Source organism: Anser brachyrhynchus, assembly GCF_964034855.1.
Source record: "Anser brachyrhynchus genome assembly, chromosome: 6".
Lineage (NCBI taxonomy): Eukaryota > Metazoa > Chordata > Aves > Anseriformes > Anatidae > Anser > Anser brachyrhynchus.
The window spans coordinates 36,291,080-36,306,989 of NC_137700.1; the positions used below are offsets into that span (position 1 = coordinate 36,291,080).

Below are 15,910 nucleotides of genomic sequence, written 5' to 3' on the forward strand. Positions count from 1 at the left end.
CTAGAATTGCTAACAGCTCAGAGCAGCATTTAATTACAGCACACCTATCGCCTGTCTTTAGGATGGAAAAGTCTCAGCCCAGTTTCCCAGAGATGAAGTACAGACATGCCCAGCTCTACTTTTCCCTGGCTTTGCTGTTAGACTGGCTGCCAGCACCTGCGGTACGCAGCAACGACACACTGCCACCTACCTCTTGCTTAGATGGTGCAGCAGAAAAACGCAGCTACGCAGGTACCTGTGCGACCCGGCGCCAGGCAGCGGTACGTAGGCACAAACCACAGACCCGCAGCAGACTTTCACTCATTTGTAGGTTTATTATTTCAAAGTACAATATATACATAATGTATAGCGATATCTTCAAAAACTTTATACAGAAACAAGTATCTACAAAATTAAATCAATAGACACTCTGTATATTCAGACAACGTACATACATATATTGGAAGATTTAACATAGTTTCAGTTTGAACATGAAAACAGGAAGGAAATGCCATCCGTCTTGGAAAAGCTGTAAATGCCACCCAACTCCCTCTGCAGCTCAGCTGTCTGCCTTCTGAAAGGTCTCAGGTGGCTGGGGAGACAGGATAAATCTGATTTCTAGTGCCACCTACCGTTGGTATTTCCCATCACACTGGCAGCTAGAAGGGTCAAAGCCCATTCCTAAAGGGCTGTCGGGCCCTGAGCTCTGAACCGCTTCCTAGATTCCTGCAGGGTCCCCGCAGCACGCAGGCAAACAGCTTTACACTCAGTTCAGTGGAAGCCAGAGATCTGATCTGTTATTGTTTCCTTTAGTTATGAACTAAACTATTGTAATGAAAACTATTTCAAAAAAGTAACTTCAGTTTTAGCAGCTGGAGATACTGTAGGTGTTGCCAGCAACAAGTTAAGAAGATGAGAGCGTATCTGAGAACGAACTGACCTCCAATGCATTCTGGAGACTGAAATTAAACATATTGCACAAGCCTATGAAGCAGAAAGCCAGTGATTTCTACAGGAAAAAAAAGAATTCTTCAGTTCAGAGGATCTAGCTTTAGACAGTGACAGCACAGGATTTTACAGAGGGTGGAAAAGCACCGGCAGCCTTCCTGTAGGGCCTCTGAGAACATCTGGATGTGAGATGTTTGGATTAAAAGAGCACCCTGAGTGTTTAGGAATCAGATGTTTTAGCCTGTGGGATACAACTAGCTACACATCTAATGGGCACTGAAATTCAGTGGCAGGTATGTAAGCTCACTGCTCCAGGCTGTCTTCAAAATCAGTTTATCAGTTCATCAGCAAAATTTATTTTATCTGAGGATAGTTTTCAATCTCTTGCTGGTAACACAAAAAGTCTCCAGAACAAGGGTAAGTGAAATGTAATAAACCGAGCCTTGCACCCACTGGTGTTCAACGGTGTGAGTCACCCCACAGAAACACCTTTTCACAAGGGTTCTTGTTGTGTGCACCAACGAGATCACACTGCTGGCAACCTACCCCACCAAAACAAAAGGCAGGTGGCCAGCCAACATTTACGTGGCCGGTACACCATGAGCTCTCAGGACTGAGCAACACCTTTACGCAGAGTTGCTGGCTGGCCCTGTTGTGTGTTCCTCGCACTCTGGGCTAACTGTATGGAGTCACTTGTTAATGTGCCAACCACAGCGGAGCTTCTATCTCTAACAGGTATGCTTAAAATAAAGCCTCCTGATGATGCCTTTAGTCTATGTAAATACCATGCATGATAAGCAAAGTGAAATTTCGGCAGCTTTGTGTGTCTCCGTAAGCAGGCGGGAAAAAGTCTGGGAAGTTTTTGGTGCTACAGAGAGGAAAGCAGCATTTCCAGCAGGGCAGGAGGGCAACTAACTAGGTTCCTCAAATAACTTAAATGGAGAAACAACCATGCCAAAAAGAAATAAGAATTTCCACAATGTCATTGCACTTATTCCATCTGCACCACACCTCTCCTTCATTCACATTGTACACCTGGAGAACATATATTAAATGATTACAATATTAACATCGTATCTAAAATACTGGAGTCATTCAGCTGAACACCTGAAAATATCCAGAGATCTGGTACATTAAAGCATGAAAACGCAAACATACAAAAGCTAAGCTATGTCTCGACATGCAAATTGGTCTTTCTAAATACTTTCCTTCAGCAGAAGGTCTAGCTCTGTCACGACCAACTGCCTGTTCGCTTGAGGTTAAATCTCAGCTTCCCAGAAGTTGGGGACAAATCTATTTCAGCAGAGCCAGGAATTTCCCTCTCCACATCACTTAAGCAACAATAAAGCGGAGGTAGTCCCACGACTGCGCTGGTCAAAATTCCCTAATGTTTTCAATAAACATTGTTCTCAGGAGTTTAAAAAAAATATACATATGTGTATAAAACCCACCCAGATTAAAGGCTCACAGCTTCTACGACGCTCATCAGGGTTTACATCACTTGTTTCCACCCTCCCTGTCCAAACACTTACTCCACTGACACTGAAGGGACCGGCTATCCAAAGAGCCCCTGAAGCTCCCTGGACCACAAACCAGGTCTAGATCCTGCAAGTGCTTTCAGAAGTGCCTATCCCACTCTCTTGTCCCCAACTGTTTTGCTCAGTTTGGTTCATTACAATGCTCAAGTGACTCAGTGGCACATGAAAATGGAGTACACACCCCTAAGTCACCTGGATGCTTTCATAAACTCTCCTCCTTGTGTGCTCCAGCATACAAATGTACACTGAATCTTTTTTTTCATGATAATACGAAGTTCAAGTATTTAAGAAAAACCCAACGTATGTATTTACAGGGTGAACTGATCAATACATTTTGGTCAGAAGGCAATAAACACACTGATAATGCATTTACTGCTGGAATAGACATTTCAGATCCTGTGAATTATGTACCTTGGAATTAAAATGCAAATGTGATGTTGTGAAACTAAAAACTTGTCACCTTGGTCCTCTTCTGCTATCACCCTCTCAGACACTGAGGGATTAAACAAAAATTCTCAGTTCACGCCATTTTAACTGTCTTAATTCTTCACAACAGTAAAATTAAGGAGTCACACCCATTTCTATGCCACTTTTACAGTCCAACCAAGAGAATGAAATCCCATTTAGACATATTTTCCATTTCTTAGCACCACTTTCATGGGCTGGTCTATTCATAGCTAATGAGAGAACTTAGTAAGCTTCTATTTGTCTTTGAAAATTTTTCCTTCATCTGAAAACAGATGCAAGCACAATGTCTATCTGTACATATGTAACAGTGGGCAGTTTAACTCCTATTTTTTAAAATGTTGTTAGTTATAAAAAAGGACAATGTTTTATTAACCAGTTATCAGAGATCAGACTTCTTTAGACCCATACACCTAAAGATCAGGGGTTTACAGAATTTGCTGAATTGATGTTTGTTTCTGTTGCACATACTCAATAATTGATTCAGAAAGTTCCTTAATCCCTTAGTTTTACTGTTGTTTCATTTCTTTTGAATAAAGAAACTGACCCAATGAATGCTAATCCAAAGCAGAAAATAAACAATGTCATAGTCATCACTTAAAAATTTTGTGACATTTTTCCATGCATTTGTCAAAAATGCTCGATCAACCTAATCATTAGAAGTAATATGCAAGAAAGGAAATAATATCTGAAAGCCCTTAAAGCTCAGTAGCACTGGATATGTTCAACAGCAATTAAAACATGATTGGTTTATTTTTTCAAGCTCCATCATTAAAAGACTGATTAATTATACAGTGTAGAAATGAAAATCTCACTGCAACTCACTGAAAACATAGTATGCACTGCAAAGCATCTGTATGTCATTTCAAATAAAAGTTTTAGATAAATGTAGTGTGTAGGAAAGTTCAGCAACACCTCAGGCTGGTATTGGGTAGACAGAACCACACTGATGCCATACCCTGTATATCTCTCACGAGTAAGAACAGCCTGTATGACTAAAGGCCGTGTATACAAAATACTGGATGCTTGTGCTGGCAGGCAATCAAATTTCAGGAAAAATGTAGAAAAACAGTGGTCTGTAGCACCTGCCTTTTCTGCATCTTCATATCAGTTATTCCACAGAAGCTTTAGTTATGTCTGCTTTATTCTCTGTTCCAGTTCGTGCTTGTGTTTAATAAGTCGTTCTATTTCTGTTCCTAGAGTTTGAAGGTTTTCCTTTGGGGGAAAAAAGGGATGGGTTAAGTTAGCGAGAGAAAACAAACCAAATCAGCACAAAATGCACTAATAAGTCAAAATTACTATTTATATCAGCAGATTGATACTTTCAAGTATCCCGAACAAATGCAAATGATTAGACAGAGGTAGAGAAAACCAAGCTCATTTCAGTAAAGGATGCGACCCTTTGAGCAAGTCTTTTTTTGCACTTACTACGATAGTTACTTCTTAAGTTACTTCTACAGGCTGTCTCTACAAAGCGTAGTGTTTAAAGGGAATGATAACCCCAGGAAGAGACGTCCAACTCCCGCAGAACGTTGCAGTTCAGGTGGCAGGCTGCACAGCTCTTCCCAGCCTGCTGCCATTTCCTCACAGCAGACACGCTGCCCCAGCGGCTCCATTTGGTACCCAGCAACTGGCACAGGACCAGGCACACAGAGCCCAAGCAGCCCCCACATGACAAGAGGAACGCGCAAAGGCCTTTTCTCTGCCAAACTGGCGGCCCTACATTTACTGCTGAGAACCAGCCCTCCACTACAGCATATGACAGGGTCCTGACAGTGTTTCAGAGTGGACCACATTACAGCACCCTTTGATTAACCAATGCTATCAGTATCACCAATTCACAGGGAGCTGACTTCCAAAAAGCCTCCTCCCTTTAACAGCATGCATCTCTTTGAAGAGAGCATCTCAGAACTAGGAGAGCATACGGAACAAAAGCTATACTCACTTTCAGCGTAATATTTTTCAGTAATGTATCTTCTAACACAGCCTGCAGCTTTCTGTTGATCTCTAAGGAGAGTTCTAACGTGAGACCGCTATCTGCGGGATGAGACGTATACAGAGATGCCATAATCCCACCTCGTCTACTCAAGTGTACTTTGTTGAAGTCAGAGGCCTCTGAGGACAGCGTGCCAGCTTCTTCCCGCAAAATGTAACTCTGAATAATTCTGGGCAAAAAATTAAAAAGACACCACAGCGTTACAAGGTAGTAAGAAGGCAGACATCAAAATAACTTCACATTCCTGACATACAATAATTTTAATTTCAAGCAGTACTGTATTACTGCAAAGGCAACAAAGTAAACACCTGCAATTTCATGACAGCAGAAAACCCAAGATACCACAGATGCTATAGGAGGTGATGGAAAGAAAGCCAGGACACTAAAACGCGCAAGTTTTACATACTTTGAAGTACTTTGAGAAAGTAATATTGCTACTGGAGCAAAAAAAGGTACTAAAAGATGTGTCTATTTTTCTTTGCTGAAAGATAAACAACCTCAAGTATCAAGTGATATTAACCTGTGGAAACACCAAGTGCAAGACAATTGGGGAGCAATATTTTGCCTTTTTATTTTTAAGCCAACACCCACAGTCGAACTCATCTGTTTTTGAATGGTTATTGAAACAATGCTGCTCATTTAAGTCATAACTTCTCCAAATCATTTCAACAACTTTTAAGTTGACAATAGTAATAGAACTACACTAAGAATTTATGAAGAAAAACAGTCTCATGCATACTACAGTATATGTATACCCAACATCGAAAACTGTATGAACCAAACTCAGAACATACTTAGTTTTTTTCCTGATTTCCTCCACAAGGTGTTTAATGTGATCCTCCATAAACTCCATCTTTTCATTTTTTCGAGCATGTGCTTTCTGTAGCCTCAGTATTCTTTCAACCAAGATAGACTTGTCCACCTCCGGGAAGCTGTCCACAGCCACTGAAGATCCAGTGTTCTCAGGTGACCGATCCTCATTGCTGCTGCGCGCGTTCAGGGACCCTGCCAACACATTCAGATTTTAAAGCTCTTTTTACTTTTGCCACAAATAAAACGTCTCCACATTCATTACGTTTTAGTAGCTTAGGATATTTTCTTCAGAATGTCAGTTTCCTTTACAAGTGAGTGGGTTTCTACAATAAACAGTATTTACACCATTTAAATGCATGCCGGAACAGCGTGTAGTCCCCTAGTTATGGGCAGAATTCCGTTAGCATCACTGTACGTACTTCAGTAACACTTAGTCCTGCAGAAGTACTGTCATATTCATTAATATTACTTTGTACAAGACTGAGCTGATTTTCAAACAGATCTATTCTAGAGTCCACTAACATCACAACCATGAGAACTGTGTACAGACTGACAAGAGCCCTACATTGTAAACCATCTGCAGCGCCGTTCACTTAGAGCTTGAAGTATTTTTTTTTCCTTTCTGTTCAGATCTTATACAGAGAGATTACAAAATACTTCAGCATACCTAACCCAATTTAAAACCCAAAGATACTGAGGAAGAAAACAGATGTTGTATTCAGCGTTACAGATAACCGTTCTACTTCTAACTGGATATAAAGTAATGAATTCTACACAAATGCATCGATGCCTCTAAACATGCTAATTGATTTTTATCAGTTAAACAGTTGCAACTGTCAATAAGGCAATTAAACAATCTTGGAAGCTGCTGCTAATTTTTGTTTTGCCACAGCTGCATTTAAGAGGGTTCTCTAGAAACTGCAGTCCTCTGAGCTTCCTCCAAACATAAAAGCAACAACAACAACAAAAAGTCTTGCGTTTAAGAAGACCCAAAACATATAAACATCAAGCTTTAATCTTGTAATAAGAATAAGCACCTTTAACTGCATTCAGCCAAGTGCATTTTGGTGTTTAAAGGCTATTTTGTCAGGTTGAATGGGAGACTGCCCACACACTGCATATGCAGAAACCACAGAAAGAGCACGACTCAAAGCAGCACTCCATGGCAACCTTATTAAGATCGAAGGATTGTTTTGGCAGCCCTGCTATTTGCTATATTACCTGATGAACTGGAACGACTCCCCATGCTGCTGACTTCTTTGTCATAATTACCGTTTTCCATCTGATCCAATTTCCTCCGTGCTAAAAGTATAATAAAGTGATTGTTACCAACAGGAGATTAAAAACCAAGACTCAGTGTGATACAACAACCACTCTAATCCTCTGACCTCCGATAATTTAACGTGGCTTGACTACTTAAAGACAATGGTAGCAACTAAAATCTGATGGGGAAAAGACAAAACAAGAACCAAAATAGCTCCCTTCTCTCCCTGCACTCAGCCATGAAGTACCTGGACGCAACATCTGCTAAGACCCTGCAACAATTTCCAGCTGAAGTAATGTCATAAACAGGGTTATCTGGGAACAACAAGACTTGAATTTGATTTTACCTTTGATCGGGACTGCTATGGAAATAACCGCTGAATGACAGAGCGGCAGCTCTGTTCTGGGATCTCATGACTGTCACTACTGGGAGCTGAGAGTAGTACTCGAGCCAGAAGCACCACTCATTCAGTAGGGATGAAAAGGGAAAATGCGCAGCTGTTCATATATGTACAAAGAGACAAATAACTTCTCTTGCACTATGGCTGTAAGAGTTTTTCTTTCAAATACATTTCAAAGAAGTCTGAATACATTCAAATCTATCTGCATTCAGAACATATGTGCTATCGAGTATTTAATGATTTCTGTTGACAAAATTAATCATCAGTCTCTCAACGTCCATCCATCTTTAATAACTAAACTGCTCTGTTTAACATACTAAACAGTAACTCTCACCAATAATTCCAGATAAGTCAGGAGCTAGGAAACTTCTGGCAGCTTTTGACTATACTCATACACAGACCAGGATCCGTGCCTACCCACAGTGACATTTAGGCAGTCACATACAGGATAACAAAGACAAAGCTCTCAAGATAAAACTTTCAGTTTATAACTAAGCCCATTTCAAAAGTTTTATTTAAGACTGACAACTGAGACTAGGGCCTGCTTACTGCCACTGCAGTTTTCTCAAGTCTTAACTTGCTCGCTCACTCTTTTGGGACAGGGAGAGCGAGAAGGGCTACGCTCAAACAGCACGCATACACAGATGGGAGCCTTAGTCTCTATCAGACTCTGTGAAGGGGCTTACAGACTGGGCTGACGTATTATATCTGAAATGAATTTCAACCTAGCTGAAGCTGTTTCGTGAGATCTTTCAGGTTGGCTGCATGCTTGCGCTTCTGGGTAGTCAGTTCATCTTTCAGTTCATCCACGTGGGTCTTCAGCGCTGTTAGCTCTTTCTGCTCTGAAGCCAGCTGAGCCTGTAGCGTCTCAACCTCTAGCTTTCGCTGATCCTCCTCCTTCTGCAGCTTGGTGGCCTGAAATTATAGTTTGACCGTAAGTCATATACCAAAAGAATTCTTGCCTAACCACACTGTACACTCAATAGTTCTATCTCTGTACTTTGCTTTCCACATGAGAGTCTCTTGCATTTTACATTTGTTAAGCTAAAAACTAGCATTGCAAATAAATACACAGCACAGCACGATGCTGCAGTAAGATTTCTGAACTCTAAAACATCTATACGATGCAGTACAGGCACATTAACTTTGTTTTTTTGTGGTTTTTTTTTTTTTTTTTTTTTTTTTACAAAAATCATTAAAAATTGTTTATCTTATATTTATCAAGATTACCTAAGAAACAGTTAACAGTAATACAATTCACAGGTTACAATCTTTTGGTTGTTTCAATGTCAGTTGCATAGAGCGCAACTCTGTCCTGCAAGACAGAAAGAACAGTGCAAGGACACCCCCATCCCATTTCAGCGCCACGTGCCTTGGGATTTCTGTCTTCTTAAAAAGAGGAGGTGTTCATTCTACCAGACTGGCAAACTCAACAAGTTGCAGTTAGGTGAGGAAAAACACGTGGCGGAATTCATGGTCCCCAAACATCTCAGTAATGCATGAACAAACTGCATGCTGTACTCACCAGATCATCTCTAGCCTGTCGAACACATTCCACCTGATTCTGCAGCTCTCTTTCGCTGTAAGAAAGCTTATCCAACTGGCTCTGTAAGGAATTGTTTTCAGACTGAAGCTGTGCATTCTTACTGGTTAATTTTTCAGTGAATATCAATAGCTCAGATTCTCTTTTCCGACTACCTTCAATGTCCTTCTGGAGATCAGCAATAAGAGAATTGAGACCATCTACTTCTTCCTTTAAAGCACTGATATCTTGTTCATCTCTGCCAAAAGAATTGCATATTATTAGGAATAACCTGAGCTTGAAGACATCAGTTATGAAACCCTACTGAAACAAAAGCATTTAGGTCCAGACCAAGCAATGCCCAGGAACACTTTGTGACCCTCGTGTATCAATGGATTGTTTTAAAAACGAAGGGAGTTTGCAGATTCTATTTCATGACAAGTTGCAATGCTGATAATGACACAGAAATGAAGTGACCACCTGTCTGTACTCAACTTCACGTGCTTCAGTACAGGGTGTCAGAAACAAGACTGTAGATAAGAGGACTGCCTGCAAATCCAATATTCTCGTATTTCCCTTTTCCAAATACGTTGTTTCATTATGACAGGAGCAATTTCTACTTAACAGTCAAGGTCAAACCAAAGTTAAATGTTTAGACCGTCCTGAAAAGAGATCTCCAACTGATCCTTACACTTCTCCAAAAAAGAGATCCTGCAACACAGGAGGTAATCAGTATCCAACTCAAAAGTGTTATCCAGCATCCAACCTAAAATAATATTTCCTGCAAAACCCCATTTATTTTTATCCTTGCTTCAGCGCACAAAGACTAGCTGAACCTCCCCTTTATAATACTTTTTTACATATTTAGAGATGTTTCACCTCAATCTTCTAGATTCCTTCTAGAAGGAAGGAACCTGCTTCCTCAACCCTTTCCTCATAAAGAAAATAGATGAGATTTTGCATGAATTAAGACAAAATTCTTCTCACTTGCTTCCAAGAAAATAAAAGGCAGCAAGTTTATTTACTCTAAACAACAGTAAGAAAAATAGATCAAGATTCCAGAATGTCTGTTTCGGAGAGAACAGGAATTTACTGATCCAAGTTTTCAATCTCTTGTTGAGATTCCACGACTCTGTCAAACATCCTAGGGAGTACTGAAAACACGTCAGTCATTTTAAGACAGAAATAAAAGACTATATGAAAATTGATGCAGTGGGAGTGAGCGTTGTGCAGAAAAGATGTTAAAAAAACACCTCAACCCAAGTTTAATAGGAAAAATGGAGACATATTTAAGGACATCTCAACTACCGAGAGGAAAAGATAACTGGAAAACACATTTGTAGTCTTCACACTGTGATCACAGAGTTCATTTTAATTCATTTAACAAGATCCCAAGAGAAAAAAAACTGTTACTGACTGAAGTCTAAGCTTCAGTTGTCTCTAACAGATCACAGTTTCCCTAGGAAAGCTGAGGAGACAGTGCCAATGCAGCTGACCAGCATACAGCAAATGGAAAACGCTTCATTCTCGAAACCCCGAGCATGTAATCACGAAGGTATTTTTCAATGAGAAATAAGAACTCTTTAGAAGCACAGAAGGGACATATGAGTGGTTCTGTTTATCCAGAAGTTGTCTACCTCCATTGTATTTGTTTAGAATCAGTGAAGTGGATAGCATTTCTGTATTCTAGTTCATATGCACCATACAAAAGCAGAAATATGCTCAGAAACTCCTGAACTGTCCATGAACCCAACTCCTTTCCAAAATTTTATATCCCTCACGTTCTTAAATGAGGAAACTTTGAAGAGCGGAATGAGTACTAATCCACCAGAAATACAAGTGCTCCCAACTATCTGCATATAGCACCTATCAAAGATATAAAAACTTTTCTGTTAAATACTTTAATTCATCCATCACAATTTTGAAGTGATAGATCTTTCAATGAAGCAAACACTGGGTAGGCTTCTACAAGATGTAACTTCTTATAGGGTACACTTAAAAGTGAACACTCTGGTTAGACTTACAAGACTAAATCCACTAGTTTTATTAGAAGCTATTAAGGTCATCTCTATTACTGGGGAGATTGATTCATGTGAGAAATACACACTTAAATTAGGACAAGGATTCTGCACGTTATTGATGTTTTAAAGCTTTTCGTAATTTCAATAAAGAAAAACTTTCCAAATACCAGAAAACCTGTCACATCACTCCTCAAAGTGCATAGCCGTACCTCTGATGTTGATCCTGCAGACGATCTACAGTCTTGACTCTGTCCAGCAAACTCTGAATTTCAGTCTTCTGTCTATTAATGATTTCTTTATACTTGGATAACTCATCTTCTGTTCTTAAGCGCTCATCCTCTAGACACTTCACCTAAATGGGAAAAAAAATCAGAAACTATTTATTCTCCCAAGCTTCGGAGATGAAGTATTCTGATCAAATGTCTAACGTTTTGTACAAAACATTTTTGTTACTTTTTGGTTACTTTAGCTTAGAATGGTAATATCCTGTTTTTCAGACAACACATAGTCAGAAAAAATAGATAAAATAATACATGCAAAAAATATCAAATTATGCGAGTGTGATTAACATTAGCCTTGTCCAAAGACTCAAACTAATGCAACAGGACTCAAAGACCTCAAAGACATCTTTTTTCCAGTTACAAAGCCAAATCCAGTCATGTCTTCATCCATTTTTCTAAGGCCCTATTGAGATCTGGGTTGAAGAAACAGCAGGCTAATTTATAGACAGTTCAGAAGTTATGGATAGCATAACCTCCTCAACAGACATCAAATGTGTGATGTCTACAAGCCTAGCTTCACTGATAGGAAAACTTTACAGATATTTTTCATTTTCCAAAAGTTACTAAACTCAGAAGATCTTTACTAAATATGTTTCTCCTAACTTTTCAGTCAAATGAGTTGCATACCATAAAACAAAACATTGTACTATGGACCAACCGATTCACTAAGAAAGGCTACCCAGAGTTACAGTTATGTGCTCCTTCTGATCTCATGCAAGCCGGTCTCTAATCACAGTATTTATTCAAAGAACGAAAATTACTAACAAAAAATTGAATAGAGTCTTATTCCAAATGCCAATACTATGCACTGTGCTCTCCTACAATCCAACACGTTACCTTTGTCCTCAGTGTTCGAAGTTCATCCATGCCTTCTTTAAATGTTCTCTTCAAGTCTTCCAGTTCTTTTATTTTTGCATGATGCACCTTTTTAAAGAGAAGTTCATTCAGAAATCTAAATCAACACTGGCATTTCCTAGGATATTAAAAAAAACTCTAGGCGAATGCAGGCCAACACAACAGCTGAGAGGGCTGGGCTTAAAATAAAACAGGTACTTTAAAGGTTTGTTTTGCTTATATATAGATTGGTAAACAGCCACCACAAACAAAAGCAAAAGCCTAGGGAAAAAAAAAAAGCAAAGCCTAGAAGTTTCTTTATTCTTAAAAGAACCAAGGACAAAAATAGGATTGCACATTTCAGTTTTAGTTGTACAAACTGACATCACAACAGCCCCTGGGGAAAGTTCTACGTTCTGACACTTGCTTAACTGGAGATGATATATGCACATGTGAGCAGGTACTCATTAGAGAATCTAGTTTTGGGGATAGCAAATTTCTACAGAGAATGGAAGCTATCCCCTGACTCGTAGTTTAGCAAAATACTGGTCAAAGAAAGACAGCCTTGCCTTAGGATTTGTGCTCAAAATTATGGCAACATTCACGTTTATGAATGAAAAGAGCAGTTATGGGAAAAGCATGATACAACGAGGGCAGCTTTGTTTTTAAGAAGTGGGTCCAGGGTAACATGTAAAAACATCCTCCCGTAAGCACAGTTGGAGGCAGACACCTGGAATGGAGTATTAGGCCAAGAAGAAAAATGTTTGGCAAGAACTGTAATCAGCTTAAAAAAAAAATTTAAAGTTAGAAACTCGTAGCACTCTTAACTACCAGGTTAACTGGTAGCCAGGCAACTGTGCTGCCTCCATACACCAAATATTTACCTCCAGATGATCAGACTTCTCCTGCATTTGTTTTTCTAGTTCTCCTTTAGTTACTCTGAGCTTTGCATCCAATTCATTTGATTTAATTTCTTCTGATTCCTAAAAGGATAGAAGATACAAGGAGAGTTTTAGTTTTACGTCCCTCTTTCCTGTTTTATGAACATCTATACAGCTTTTCACATCACTGAACAACTTTCCCATAGGTATGTATCCAATAATTCTGAAAAGGTGAAGTAGACTTGCACACCAGATGCCAATCAAGACAAACTTCTTCCTTTCTGATTATCAACTTTCCAATCAAAGCAATCAGTGATTGGTCATCTCAACATTGTAGCTCACACAGGATAATTCTTCCCTGCTACAGCTTAAGATAGAAATGGGGGGACTGGGAGAGAGGGGGATGTAAAATCAGATCCTGAACACTAATTCCACCTCCTGAGAAGAAGTGTTTACCTGATAGGTTTTTATCATTTCTTGACAGTTCTTCCTTATCTGGTCTGTTTCTTCTTTTGCTTGAGTTAATTTTGTTGTTGCATCTTTGAGGCGCTCTTTTGATTCCTACAGAAACAGGAATGAATAATGGATTAAACATACTTACATAACATCATTTAGAAAAAAAACCATTTCTTATAACAGAAGTTTCCTACTTCAGTTTGAAAAGATTTAACAACAAAAATGTCCAGTATTTTTTCCCTTCATACTTCCATTCTGCTACTACTTTATGCAATTTTGTTTGTTCCAAAATCACAAAAAAAGGACTTCTTGGTTATGTGCTGTAGATGACAGATCACATTAAATCTATCACACAAAACCTAAATTAAAAAGACAGTTAAATCTATCATACAAAATCCAAATTAAAAGTTGATGATCAAATTAAACAGAACCCGCTCTGCATTTCCCTCCTCGCATCCTTCCACCATTACCACTTCAGTAACAGTATCTAAAGCACTATTCCAACTTCTGCTGCAGGTGTTCAAATTCAAAACACTTTAAAAATAGATTTTAGTACTATTTAAAGAGAGAACAGTATCGCAACTACACTCCTCTGACTGTAGTTTCAAGTCATGGTAGCACTTTACTAACCCTGTGCGAATCCATTTCAGTTTTCAATTTGTTCTGAGCCCATTTCACTTTGATAACATGAGAATTGATTTCTTCTTTCAGTTTTTCTATTTCTTTGTTGAGTCGAGTGGCTTCAGCATCCTAAAAAAAATCAAATTTTATTTTAAGGATATAAATCATTCAGCGCTTCTTGCAACACACAGACTAGAGTTCTGGTCTACAATAAGAATCTCCCGAGTAAGCTGCACAGGCCCCTTTTTGTTCTTTTTTTGGCAACAGGATGAGGAAACGCAGGTGCAAAGCAGTAGTTATGTATTACACAAAGCTACAGAGAGAAGTCCTGACGCTGACAGAATGGTAACACCAGCTATAAATGTGCAGCGTGAGCTCTGGCAGCAACATATGCAGGTCACACCACCAGCCTGTAAGTCAGCGTCAAGTCAGGACGTTAAGAGAGGCACACTGCTGGCCCAAACTTCTATACCAGCATCCACAGATACGGCAGCAACCCACACCTCCAAACTGTTTCAGAAATGACAGGTTCAACTGCTCAATACAGGTTTACGGAAGCACCGTGTGAGGGCAGTACAGTTCCTGTAAGGCTCTAGTGTAATCATGAGGTGTTAGGAGGTTTTTTAGGAGGTTAAGTTTTGTTTAGCAAACCTGAAGCCACGCTCCCACTTCCTGCTCATGTGAGAAAGAACACTGATTTTTTGCTTCAGAGTCATAATTTTTATCACTTTCAGTTGTATTTTTCTGATTCTTCTTTTGTCAACTGAGCATAGTAAAATTCATCAGAAGAGACCCAAATCAGCATGAACCCTACTCATTTATCAGTTTTGGGTTCTTCCACATGAAATAGTTGCAAAACAGTACAGAAAGACCTGGATAATTTAGGAGCCTGATGGGAATCTTACTGGCTTCTACAACTGAATGGCAATTTACTTATTTATTTGAATCAGGCCTGAAAAATCCGATTGCCATACCACCAATTTTTAGAAGTACAAAAGAGAACAGAGTAAAGACAGAAAAATTACAATAAAGACTGCAATAATTTAGTGCCATTACAGCCTTTTAAAATTTCAAAAAAAGTTAGAAAGTCCCTCAAAAATCCACGGACCTGCAATAAGCCGTCTTTTCTTTTTTATTAAATACAATAAATTAGGGAAATATTAAATGGAACTTGAAAAAGATAACGAGAAGTCAGTTACTTCTTCCCCTTCCCTCAGAGGAAAGGGTTTTTTTCCACAGATATACGTCAAAACAAAATGAAAACATGTTTCTTTCCCCAAGTATAGTAGCAAACAAGCGTTGATAAAAGTTTGTTCTGATAGTGCTTTTAATCATTCACTCAAGTCACGCAGCAATACTCAGAGCACCTTAGTTTCATAGAGCTGGTGTAATCTTCCTTTTTCCTGAGAAAGTTGTTTGATTTTATTAGCATGCTTTTCAATTTCTTTGTTTGCATCTCTCACTCTTCTCTCAAGTATCTCCTTTTCCTTTCGGAGGTCAAGTGACTCCTTTTCTCCTCGGACATATTTCATCACCATTGTTTCCTTTTCATGGCGTGCTTCTTCACATTTCTTATTTGCCTTGAAAAATATTTAAATAGGAAATACAAAGTTGATTCATTCTGGTTTGCTTTTGGAAGACACTACTCCAAAGACATCCAATATAGGAGCATATCAAAGTAGGGCTCAATAGCACCAGTTTTGCAAAGCCTAGCATTAGACCACCACATAAGTATCACAAGAGTCCAATTGATTCACCTGGAATTACTTGTAACAGTAAATGCATCGAAGCAGCTGCAGCTTCACAGCTAAACGTCTCATGTGAATTACCCCCCCACAAGTTTATTTCAGAAGGAAAGAGTTGTATTTCATAAGATTTAGTCACAAAATAT

At 39.1% G+C, this 15,910-nt stretch overlaps 1 protein-coding gene across 3 annotated transcripts in view; it reads right to left on the bottom strand.

Annotated features, from left to right (window-relative positions):
* Positions 1–294: 294 nt before the first annotated feature.
* The window catches only part of CCDC186 (coiled-coil domain containing 186), a 33,097-nt gene continuing 17,481 nt past the window's right edge, over positions 295–15,910 (bottom strand). For all 3 annotated transcript variants that reach the window (XM_080597746.1, XM_080597747.1, XM_080597748.1), the window contains 12 exons: positions 15,387–15,599; positions 14,029–14,148; positions 13,399–13,503; positions 12,946–13,044; positions 12,065–12,151; positions 11,156–11,298; positions 8,929–9,184; positions 8,129–8,318; positions 6,961–7,041; positions 5,721–5,931; positions 4,876–5,095; positions 295–4,145 (listed from right to left, as the gene is read on the bottom strand). In XM_080597746.1, coding sequence (XP_080453872.1) covers positions 4,062–4,145; positions 4,876–5,095; positions 5,721–5,931; positions 6,961–7,041; positions 8,129–8,318; positions 8,929–9,184; positions 11,156–11,298; positions 12,065–12,151; positions 12,946–13,044; positions 13,399–13,503; positions 14,029–14,148; positions 15,387–15,599 — 1,809 coding nt within the window. In that variant the 3' untranslated portion in view covers positions 295–4,061. The remainder of the gene's footprint in view (positions 4,146–4,875; positions 5,096–5,720; positions 5,932–6,960; positions 7,042–8,128; positions 8,319–8,928; positions 9,185–11,155; positions 11,299–12,064; positions 12,152–12,945; positions 13,045–13,398; positions 13,504–14,028; positions 14,149–15,386; positions 15,600–15,910) is intronic.